This window comes from Oncorhynchus tshawytscha, linkage group LG27 (genome assembly GCF_018296145.1).
Source record: "Oncorhynchus tshawytscha isolate Ot180627B linkage group LG27, Otsh_v2.0, whole genome shotgun sequence".
In the NCBI taxonomy this organism is placed as follows: domain Eukaryota; kingdom Metazoa; phylum Chordata; class Actinopteri; order Salmoniformes; family Salmonidae; genus Oncorhynchus; species Oncorhynchus tshawytscha.
Window position 1 is genome coordinate 18,514,059 of NC_056455.1, and position 11,787 is coordinate 18,525,845.

General features: G+C 46.3%; 1 protein-coding gene across 2 annotated transcripts; it reads left to right on the forward strand.

Moving 5' to 3' along the window:
- Positions 1–1,398: 1,398 nt before the first annotated feature.
- On the forward strand, positions 1,399–10,199 carry LOC112234085 (potassium voltage-gated channel subfamily A member 1). 2 transcript variants are annotated; one of them, XM_024402074.2, is made up of 3 exons: positions 1,399–1,573; positions 3,417–4,247; positions 8,328–10,199. In XM_024402074.2, exons 2-3 carry the CDS (start codon positions 3,513–3,515, stop codon positions 9,234–9,236), a joined length of 1,644 nt encoding a protein of 547 aa, XP_024257842.2. In that variant the 5' UTR covers positions 1,399–1,573; positions 3,417–3,512; the 3' UTR covers positions 9,237–10,199. The 2 variants fall into 2 exon arrangements, with proteins under 2 accessions (XP_024257842.2, XP_024257841.2); XM_024402073.2 differs by having other exon boundaries at positions 3,468–4,247.
- The last annotated feature ends 1,588 nt before the right edge of the window (positions 10,200–11,787 follow it).

Sequence of the window (11,787 nt, forward strand, 5' to 3'; positions counted from 1 at the left end):
GGATGGTGTCTGTGTGTTTGTGTGTTTGTTTATGACAGGGAGAGAGGGGAAATTGAAGACTTTAAGAGAGAGGCAGGGGGCTGACATTAGGGGTGGGGGTATGAAGAGGACTTTAAGAGAGAGGCAGGGGGCTGACATTAGGGGGTGGGGGTATGAAGAGGACTTTAAGAGAGAGGCAGGGGCTGACATTAGGGGTGGGGGTATGAAGAGGACTTTAAGAGAGAGGCAGGGGGCTGACATTAGGGGTGGGGGTATGAAGAGGACTTTAAGAGAGAGGCAGGGGGCTGACATTAGGGGTGGGGGTATGAAGAGGACTTTAAGAGAGAGGCAGGGGGCTGACATTAGGGGGTGGGGGTATGAAGAGGACTTTAAGAGAGAGGCAGGGGGCTGACATTAGGGGTGGGGGTATGAAGAGGACTTTAAGAGAGAGGCAGGGGGCTGACATTAGGGGTGGGGGTATGAAGAGGACTTTAAGAGAGAGGCAGGGGGCTGACATTAGGGGTGGGGGTATGAAGAGGCCTTTAAGAGAGAGGCAGGGGGCTGACATTAGGGGTGGGGGTATGAAGAGGACTTTAAGAGAGAGGCAGGGGGCTGACATTAGGGGTGGGGGTATGAAGAGGACTTTAAGAGAGAGGCAGGGGCTGACATTAGGGGTGGGGGTATGAAGAGGACTTTAAGAGAGAGGCAGGGGCTGACATTAGGGGTGGGGGTATGAAGAGGACTTTAAGAGAGAGGCAGGGGGCTGACATTAGGGGTGGGGGTATGAAGAGGACTTTAAGAGAGAGGCAGGGGGCTGACATTAGGGGTGGGGGAATGAAGAGGACTTTAAGAGAGAGGCAGGGGGCTGACATTAGGGAGTGGGGGTATGAAGAGGACTTTAAGAGAGAGGCAGGGGGCTGACATTAGGGGTGGGGGTATGAAGAGGACTTTAAGAGAGAGGCAGGGGGCTGACATTAGGGGGTGGGGGTATGAAGAGGACTTTAAGAGAGAGGCAGGGGCTGACATTAGGGGTGGGGGTATGAAGAGGACTTTAAGAGAGAGGCAGGGGGCTGACATTAGGGGGTGGGGGTATGAAGAGGACTTTAAGAGAGAGGCAGGGGGCTGACATTAGGGGGTGGGGGTATGAAGAGGACACCATGCTGAGGTTGTAGAGAGAAGGCAGTGGATTGAATTTCGACCTGACAGCATTCTCCAGAGAAATAGTAGGCATGAGAGAGAGCAAAGGGGAGAGACTGAAGGCTGTGACCTACAAACAAGCTTAACTATCTTCACTTCACCCAGGGTGGGGTATCAGCAGACAGATTAACACTACCCCTGAAGGAGCCATGGTGCCCCCCTCCCCGACACAGCTAGGAAGGTGGGCGATAGAGACTTACGGAGAGATCAGACAGGGGATAGACAGACAGAGAGACGGCCAGAGGGAGGGCCGGACGGACAGACAGACAGACGGCCAAAGGGAGGGCCAGACAGACAGACAGCCAGACAGATACCCTGTGGTGGAGGTACAGTAGTGGAGGCACCGTGATTCTCTTGAGTAATTAGTCTCTTTCAACAGTAGCTGACTGACAGAGGGGTGAGTGGAACAGTGCAGGCTGCTTCTTGTAAATAACACCAATAATATGGTTCTTACTTCACAGCAGCATGCTTGGGCATGGCATGTAACTAGGATGTTTATGAGTAGGACTCTGTGTTATTCTAATAATGGCTGTGTTGACTGTAAAGACTAACGTTCTGATTAAAGAAATAGTCATTCTGACCATAAAGGTTAACGGTTCTGATTGAAATAACACCTGTCTAGTTCATGCTTTTATTTGTTCTTCTTTACTGTAGATGTAAAATGTGTCTTGCATTCTACCGGTCAAGACTTTCAGAACATCGACTCATTCAAGGGTTTTTCTTTATTTTAACTCTTTTCTACATTGTAGAATAATAGTGAAGACATCAAAATGATGAAATAACACATATGGAATCATGTAGTAACCAAAAAAGTGTTAAACAAATCAAAATGTATTTTGTATTTGAGATTCTTCAAATAGCCACCCTTTGCCTTTAAGACAGCTTTGCAAACTATTGGCATTCTCTCAACCAGCTTCACAAGGTAGTCACCTGGAATGCATTTCAATTAACAGGTGTGCCTTCTTAAAAGTTCATTTGTGGAATTTCTTTCTTTCTTAATGTGTGTGAGCCAATCAGTTGTGTTGTGACAAGGTAGGCAGAGTATACAGAAGATAGCCCTATTTGGTAAAAGACCAAGTCCATATTATGGCAAGATCAGCTCAAATAAGCAAAGGGAATTGACAGTCCATCATTACTTTAAGACATGAAGGCCACTCAATACGGAACATTTCAAGAACTTTGAAAGTTCAAAGTGCAGTCGCAAAAACCATCAAGCACTATGATGAAACCACCACAGGAATGGAAGACCCAGAGTTACCTCTGCTGCAGAGGATAAATTCATTAGACTTACCAGCCTCAGAAATTGTAGCCCAAATAAATGCTTCACAGAGTTCAAGTAACAGACACATCTCAACATCAACTGTTCAGAGGAGACTGTGTGAATCAGGCCTTCATGGTCGAATTACTGCAAAGAAACCACCACTAAAGGACACCAATAAGAAGAAGAGGGTTGCAACGGCCAAGAAACATGAGCAATGGACATTAGACCGGTGGAAATTTGTCCTTTGGTCTGAAGTCCAAATTGGCGATTTCCACCATAAAGCATGGATGAGGAGGTGTGGTGGTGTGGGGGTGCTTTGCTGGGGACACTGTCTGTGATTTATTTAGAATTTAAGGCACACTTAACCAGCATGGCTACCACAGCATTCTATAGCAATACGCCATCCCATCTGGTTTGGGCTTAGTGGGACTATCATTTGGTTTTTCAACTGGACATTTTTATTTAATTTTTTAAATGTAACCTTCATTTAACCAGGCAAGTCAGTTACAATGACCCAACACACCTCCAGGCTGTGTAAGGGCTATTTGACCAAGAAGGAGAGTGATGGAGTGCTGCATCAGATGACCTGGCCTCCACAATCCCCCGACCTCAACCAAATTGAGATGGTTTGGGATGAGTCAGACCGCAGATTGAAGGAAAAGCAGCCTACAAGTGCTCAGCATATGTGGGAACTCCTTAAAGACTGTTGTAAAAGTATTCTATGTGAAGCTGGTTGAGAGAATGCCAAGAGTATGCAAAGCTGTTATTCTGCTGTAGAAACTAGTAAAAATAAAGAAAAACCCCTCAATGAGTAGGTATTCTAAAATTCTTGACCGGTAGTGTATTTGGGGGTGAATTGAATTACTTTAAGCTTACATTTCTGTTAAATAATTATGAGTATTAAAATTGCCAATAATGTGAGTTGTTTCTCCTCCCACTTCTTTATCTGCCTTTACCTGATATGTCTCTTCTTCTACAGTACCTGATATGTTTCTTGATAACTTCAGCAGCGTTGTGCATTTCTCTCTAGAGTAAGGGGACAAACTGTCCTCACAAAGAACTAAATAGAAGCTGAATGACAGACCAAGGAATGGAGAACCATGACAAGGGTGGAGGTGAAGGAGGAGGAGAAGGAGACAAGAAACATCTCCCAGAGGAGGTGAGCGAGAGCGACAAGGAGACCAAGGACCAGCGCAACAAGGCGGAGAAGGGAGAGAAGGAGACAGAGAACAATGGCAGTGAAAAGGAGAGGCTTGAGGGGAAAAGGGAAAGCTGTCGTCGCTCAGGCTCCCTGTGGAGGGGGGGCTGGGCCCTGACGGAGCGGCTAGCCATCAACGTGTCGGGGATGCGCTACGAGACACAGCTCCGCACTCTGGCCCAGTTCCCTGACTCCCTCCTGGGGGACCCTAACCGCAGAATTCGCTACTTTGACCCTCTGCGCAATGAGCTGTTCCTGGACCGGAACCGGAACTGCTTTGACGCCATCCTCTACTTCTACCAGTCTGGCGGGCGGCTGCGGCGGCCTGCCAACGTGCCCCTGGATGTGTTCTTGGATGAGCTGCGCTTCTATGAGCTTGGTGAGGAGATCATGGAACGCTTCAAGGAGGATGAGGGCTTCCCCAAGGAGGAGGTGCCTGCGCTGCCTGAGAACGAGATGCAGAGGAAGGTTTGGATGCTTTTTGAGCACCCAGAATCCTCCTCGGGCGCACGCATCATCGCCATCATCAGCGTCATGGTCATTGTGGTGTCCATCGCCATCTTCTGCTTGGAGACGCTGCCCGACTTCAGGAACGAGAAGGAGCTCCGAGAGGTGAGAGGGGGCCGTTGTGGGGCCAGGGGCCTGAGGGCCAAACAGAAATGACACACAGGAGAGAGAGAATGAGAGAGAAACAGAGAATAGTAGAAAAGGAAACAAACAAAGGGACCAGGAGAAAGGAGAGGCTGCGGGAGATGTACATAAAGCACATATAGAGGAAGGAGAGGAATGAAGAGAGGAATGAAGAGAGGGATGAAGAGAGGGATGAAGAGAGGAATGAAGAGAGGAATAAAGAGAGGAATAAAGAGAGGAATGAAGAGAGGAATATAGAGAGGAATGAAGAGAGGGATGAAGAGAGGAATGAAGAGAGGAATAAAGAGAGGAATGAAGAGAGGGATAAAGAGAGGAATGAAGAGAGGAATAAAGAGATGAATGAAGAGAGGGATGAAGAGAGGAATAAAGAGAGGAATGAAGAGAGGAATAAAGAGAGGAATGAAGAGAGGAATAAAGAATGAATGAAGAGAGGAATAAAGAGATGAATGAAGAGAGGGATGAAGAGAGGAATAAAGAGAGGAATAAAGAGAGGAATGAAGAGAGGAATAAAGAGAGGAATGAAGAGAGGGATGAAGAGAGGAATAAAGAGAGGAATGAAGAGAGGAATAAAGAGAGGAATGAAGAGAGGAATAAAGAGAGGAATGAAGAGAGGAATAAAGAGATGAATGAAGAGAGGGATGAAGAGAGGAATAAAGAGAGGAATAAAGAGAGGAATGAAGAGAGGAATGAAGAGAGGAATAAAGAGAGGAATAAAGAGAGGAATGAAGAGAGGAATGAAGAGAGGAATAAAGAGAGGAATGAAGAGAGGAATAAAGAGAGGGATAAAGAGAGGAATAAAGAGAGGAATGAAGAGAGGGATGAAGAGAGGATGAAAGAGTAAGGAATGCATCTCGACAGGGTGCTAAGAGAACAGAGGTTAGAACATTGAGAGACTGATGATGGGGTGATCATCAACAGTCAGTGAAGGATGACAATTAGTAAAGGATGACAGTTAGTGAAGGATGACAGTTAGTGGATGACAGTTGGTGAAAGTCAATGACAGATGTCACCCTGTGGAACATAAATACTACATGTGTGACGACACAGGCCCCTTACAGGGTTAAACACAACATGCGACACACACACACACACACACACACACACACACACACACACACACACACACACACACACACACACACACACACACACACACACACACACACACACACACACACACACACACACAGGACAGAGATATTTCTGAGATTATCTTAGTCCTCTCGTTAAAATTGAGGGAAAGAAATGGGAAGAGTGGGGGGTGAGGAGAGGGGGAACTAGTGTGGTAAGAAAACAAGAGAAATAGGTTGGAGGAGAGAGAGAATCACAGTTAGGGAACTAGAGAAAGAGGGAGGTTGCAGGTAAGAGCGGGAGAGAAAAAGGGGTGGGACAGAGAGAGATGAGGGGCAGGAAGGGAGGGGTAAATATGGACTGCACAAAGAACATTATGCTTTATTGATGGTATCTCCAGATCACTGTCCATCTGTGTCTCACATTGACTGGTGCTCCAGGATCACTGCCAAGACGACTCCGTATGGGAATAGATGGAGTTGATAGGAACATATAAACGGAGAGAGGGAGAGAGAGGGAGAGAGGGAGAGAGAGAGAGAAAGAGGGAGAGAGGGAGAGAGGGAGAGAGAGAGAGAGGGAGAGAAAGAGAGAGGGAGAGAGAGAGAGAGAGAGAGAAAGAGGGAGAGAGAAGAGAGGAGAGAGAGGAGGAGAGAGAGGGAGAGAGGGAGAGAAAGAGAGAGGAGAGAGGGAGGGAGGAGGGAGAGAGGGGAGAGAGAGGGAGGGGGAGGGAGAGAGGGAGAGAGAGAGAGAGAGGAGAGAGAAAGAGGAGAGAGAGGGAGAGAGAGAGAAAGAGGGAGAGAGAGAGAGAAGGAGAGAGGGAGAGAGAGAGGGAGAGAGAGAGAGAGAGAGAGAGAGAGAGGGAGGGAGAGGGGAGAGGAGAGAGGGAGAGAGGGAGGGAGAGAAAGGAGAGAAAGAGGGAGAGAGAGAGAGGGAGAGAGAGAGAGAGAGAGAGAGAGAGAGGGAGAGAGAGAGAGGGAGAGAGGGTAAGTGAAAGTGGAGTGCAATAGAGGAGAGTGGAGAGGAGCGCGTCTCACGTTACTCCTTAGAGATCTAAAGGAGTATATATAGCGTAAGGACAACCCTAAGAGCACATCAACATGTAAACGTTGGTTCCCATTAATAAACACACTGACTCATACCCACTGAAAGAGGGATGGAAAGAGTAGTACAGAACACCTATTTGATGACTCGCACAAAATGAAATGTACTTCACCTGCCAAGTGGCTTACCGACAAGGTTGGCTTAGCTGCCTTTGGATTTTGAGGGATCATGCAAAAGCACAGAACCCAACCTCTCACACTCACTCAGTCACTCACACACACTCACATGATCAGAACATCTGACAGAAGACACACAGCGCTCTGTACAGACTCAAAATGGCAGCATAGGTGGCAGCAACTGAAAATAAATCCTTGTCTTTTACAAGACGACCACCTCCCGTTGCAACGGGAGCTTTAGACACTGCATACAGACATGCTGTATGGTTCTGTGACCATTTGGAATGAGCGGCTAGTTGTTATTCCTTTCTTATTGGGTGACAAAGAGTGAGAATGTCTGTCGGGGCAGTGTGATCATGGCTTTTCAACCTCATAAAGGTGAGGAGAAATGGAACTAAAGTGGGTGACAAATGTGGGGGCAAATGTCACTGTCATTTCAGTTGGTAAAAGCATTCCAGGCCTCTACATAGAGACTAACATATGCAGTATATGCCCAAACAAACAACTGCTGTATATGCACCTCACACAGGCACACTCATGCAGGCACACGGACAGGCACTAACACACATCAGTGTCATAGACTTTTGCTTCACTATAATTTTATCACAGGCAATAAAAATTCTGAGCCATTTGCCTCCAATCCGTCTTATGGCTGGACATACCATAAAACCTACATTTGACTGTCTCACTTTGAACCCCAAGACTGCTTCTTAGAAAACATTGTCAGGATGAAATGAAGTGTCAGATTCGTCAGTCAGTCCAGACGCTGTGCTGTAACATTAGCCGTTGTCACATGCAGTCATGCTCTATAATGTTTTTCTTCTGTTTAAATATAGAGACCAAACACATTTGCATCAAGGTCTGCGGAAAGAAAGAGAAAGTGTGATTGCACAAGTGAAGTTATACACAGTATTACAGTTATCACAGTCTTAATCAGACTGTAATGACAGATGCATTTTCCACATGTGCTGAGGAAAAACTTTGCCACCTTTAAAATAATCACTTCTCCATCCCTCTCTCCTCCTTCTCATGTTTACTGTAGTCATCATGGTTCTCCCCGACCTCTGTCTAACCTTACACCCTTACTATTTCTTATTAATGAATTCATGTCCTTCATTACCCTTGTAATGAACACGAGGAGAGACAGAGAGCTGGTTTCAAGCACAGGACACAGCAGGTGTTTATTGTAAAGGACCACAGGAGGAGGCAGGTAGCTGGGTCCAGGGGCAGGCAGAAGGTCATACACAGGGGGTCCAACAGGGCAACAGTACAGGCAGGGAAAAGGCTAGGAACGTCGTCCAGGAGATCAGGCAATTGGTTGATAACAGGAAATCCGATAGGCTAAAGTACAGGCAGGGAATAGGCAAAAGGCATTGTTAGTGAGGCAGGCAAAAACTATAATACACGGGAGGAGTACATCACAGGAACACCAGCGCTCTGAAAGACGTGTGTCACAAAACAAACAAAACCTCACAGTGACAGGGTGCAAAGAACTGAACTAAATAGTGTGTGATTATGACATACAGGTGTGTGAGCAGGTGATTAGAATCCAGGTGATTGGGATCTGGAGAGTGAGCTGCGTTCAGGGGATCTACGTGTTTAAGAGTGTGAGTTGGAAGGAGACGTTACAACCCTGTTTGTTATCTCTTGTCTAAACCACGGTCATCCCCATTTCACTGTTTTATCTCCCCTCAATCTCTCCTGCTTCATTTCTAACACCACTCACTTTCCCCCTCTCCTTCTCTCCCTCCAGAAATTCACCTACCAGCCCCATCCTACCCTCCCCAACATCACCATCCTGGTCCCTCCCACTGGCAGTGCTTTCCATGACCCCTTCTTCCAGGTGGAGACCATATGTATCTTCTGGTTCTCCTTTGAGCTCATTATGCGCTTAGCCAGCTCCCCCAGTAAGCTCCACTTCTTCAAGGACGTGATGAACACTATCGACTTCCTCGCCATCATTCCCTTCTTCGTCACTCTGGGCACAGAGCTGGCCAGGGACAAAACCTCCAACAAGGACCCGGGCATGTCTTTGGCCATCATCAGGGTCATTAGGCTGGTCAGGGTGTTCAGGATATTCAAGCTGTCGCGTCACTCCAAGGGCCTGCAGATCCTGGGCCAGACTCTGAAGGCCAGCCTGAGAGAGTTGGCCCTGCTCATCTTCTTCCTCTTCATCGGAGTCATCCTCTTCTCCAGCGCTGTCTACTTCGCCGAGGCGGACAGCCCCGACACGGTGTTCACCAGCATCCCCGAGGCCTTCTGGTGGGCCGTGGTCTCCATGACGACAGTGGGCTACGGGGACATGTACCCTACGACTCTGGGGGGCAAGCTGGTGGGCTCCATGTGTGCCATCGCTGGTGTGCTCACCATCTCCCTGCCAGTCCCCGTCATTGTGTCCAACTTCAGCTACTTCTATCACCGAGAGACGGAGTGTCTCGAGAAAATCAGTGAGTACACCCACATCAGCACCTCTCTCTGGGAGGGTGAGGATGAGGAGGGAGACGAAGGGGAGGGAGATTACACTCCCCTGTATGTGGGCGACTGCAAGGGAATCTGTAATCCCCTCAATGGGACACTGCTGTCAGGACTGTGTGCGGGGCAGGACGGGTGGGAGAACAAAGGCAACGTGTACCTCAGGGAACCCCTGGTCACTCAGGTGTGAGACAGGATAGATGGATAGACAGAGGATCTGCTGAATACAACCCTGGTACTCTGCCTCTAAGTTAAATAGAGAGAAAGATAAAGGAGGATGGCAAAGTAAAGGAGAAGAGATACAAAAAAAATACTATTTTACTCAAGGACTTACTTGCACGCTTGCACCGTCAATGGCTTACACCGTTTACTACAAACAGAACTGATGAGACCATGGCAGATATTGTGACAGCTTGCTTTTTGCTAATGTCACTGAGAATCGAGTATGATGCCATCATATTGACAATAAAAACAGCTGAAACAGAATGTATATTTATTTATTATATATTTACCAGATTGTAATAACAGTTTATACAGTACATACAACTCTAGCAATTGTAAATGTTGGTGTTTATAAGACATGAGTGAATTGCAGTGCCATTTTATATGTTATTGTGTGCTAGCTAGCTAAATGCACAGGGCCGTTTTGAATGTGTGTAGAGGGTTGACTAAGGGCGTTTTTACCATTTTTGTGAACCCAGTGCAGTTTGCAAATTTTTTTGTGCAGCGTGAACACTCTCAAAGAACTCAGACCCCCTCAGAAGAGCCCCCTAAGCAAACCGAACTGAGATCATCTCGAGAGCTGGTCTGAGTTCGGTTCTCCTGAATTCCGAGGTTTGATTCCTTTTTTAGGGCAATGTGAACACAAAGCTCCCCGGGTTCACTTGTCATTATTTCCGCACGACACACTAGACTACTGCAGCATTGTTTCCCTTGCCGTTACCACTCACATTGGTGCGACAAAAGAGAGAAGTGGATGTGCAGGTTCATGGAAAAAAATGTTTTTTTTTATATTGATTAGCGATTGCCACAGAAATGTTTAGTTTTTTGTTCAGATTATTTGTTTGCCATATGTGATCTATAGGCTAAGAGAGGTTCATAAACTGTTTATTTGATTGTGGGGTTTGAATAGTGTGAGAAGACAACAACATATTTGGTGAGAATCACAACATAGGGTCCAAAATCAATTCTAGCTCTTAAAAGGGCAGTAGCCTACATTGGGTGTACAATATTCAATTACAGTATTATTTAATCTGCAGTTATTCTTCTGCTATTTATTCTGTAACCAATAATATTTACATGTAGTAGTGTCTTCTGATAAAAATGATTATTTCTCCCCTTTTTTCACTAAATGCAGTCTATTAGCTTTCAAAATGTAAGCAGGTGTATATGGCTGTCCGATAACACGTTTTGATGCCTTGTCCTGCACTGCACTTTGTAAAACCCTGGAGTGCATTGAGTGAATTTTGGAAAAAGATCTTGGTTCCTTTCTAAACATGGCAATGCAAAGAGGACTCGGACCACAGGATAGGTGAAGTGAACTGACAAAGGAGTTGAGTCCTCATTCAAAGATCAGTTCTTTTAAAGAGGACTATGTGTAAAAACACTCAATGTCCTGATGGGACTGGGCACCGTCTCTGAAAGCTATGGCAGAAATGCTCTGCAGTGATATTGTGGTGACGTGGAACACAAAGAGATCAGCCTGGGGGCTGTGGTGCAAACAGAGAGCAGCCCTAAGCGTTGGTCCTGGGCCAGTGGAGAGTTTTCAGTGTGTAATGGAGACAGCTAGGCTGGGCGGCAGGGAAATCTGATCCTGGACCGGTCAGGCTTCCAGCTGACCCTTCCTCCCAATGGCTGTGCAGGGCTAACACTAGTAGATACCACTGGCCTACATACACACTCACCCCACTAGGTAGAAGTACTTTACTGGTCATCCAAAGACACATCCCTGCCCCTGTCCATGTTACCATGGTGCCTCAATTATCTTGCCTACTTAGAATGTGTCTTAACAAAATGCTTTGCACAGTGTTCAGTGTTTATACTGTGCTTTATAAATATGTTCTCATGATCAGAGATTGTGAGCTGCACAGATTGTATAAGAGAGTTGGTTGTGTGTGTATGTGTATGGTTACCAGTATGTGTTCTATGACTGTGTGTGTGTGTGTGTGTGTGTGTATATGATTGAGTGCGTGTGTGTACGTGTGTGTGTGTGGTCTGTGTGTGTGTGTGTGTGTGCGCGTGTGTGTGTGTGTGTGTGTGTGTGTGTGTGTGTGTATGTGTGTGTGTGTGTGTGTGTTACCAGTATATGTTCTGTGTGTTTGTGTGTGTGTGTGTGTGTACGTGTGTGTGGTTACCAGTATGTGCTCTATGACTGTAAACCCTGTTTATATTTGTTGTATTTAATAAAGATGGTATTTTATCAGTTATCTAAATGAGTCCCTGTTTTGTTAACAGAGGGGAGATGAGTCAGCAGATGTCCACTTCACCACAAAACAATTATCTAAACAACAACAACCAAAATGTCTTTCAAAATGTTGACATAATATGTGAAATGTATGATATTATTGGTATGTTTAGACACCATCTGTTTAACTTGGTGAGAGAGCAGATTGGATCATTTGAGTTCCCACTTCACACGCACCCCAAAGGATTGAGTTGATTCCCCTCCTTTCAACTATCTCTTTAGTCTCTAGAGGTCAAAGCATTCAGTGCAAATCCTCCTAGTCATCCCAGCTCAGGGA

Excerpts from the sequence above, each read along its gene's own strand:
- LOC112234085 (XM_024402074.2), top strand. The coding sequence starts at position 3,513 with ATGACAGACCAAGGAATGGAGAACCATGACAAGGGTGGAGGTGAAGGA. Across the intron at positions 4,248-8,327 it reads ACGAGAAGGAGCTCCGAGAG|AAATTCACCTACCAGCCCCA; the intron begins GTGAGAGGGGGC and ends CTCTCCCTCCAG.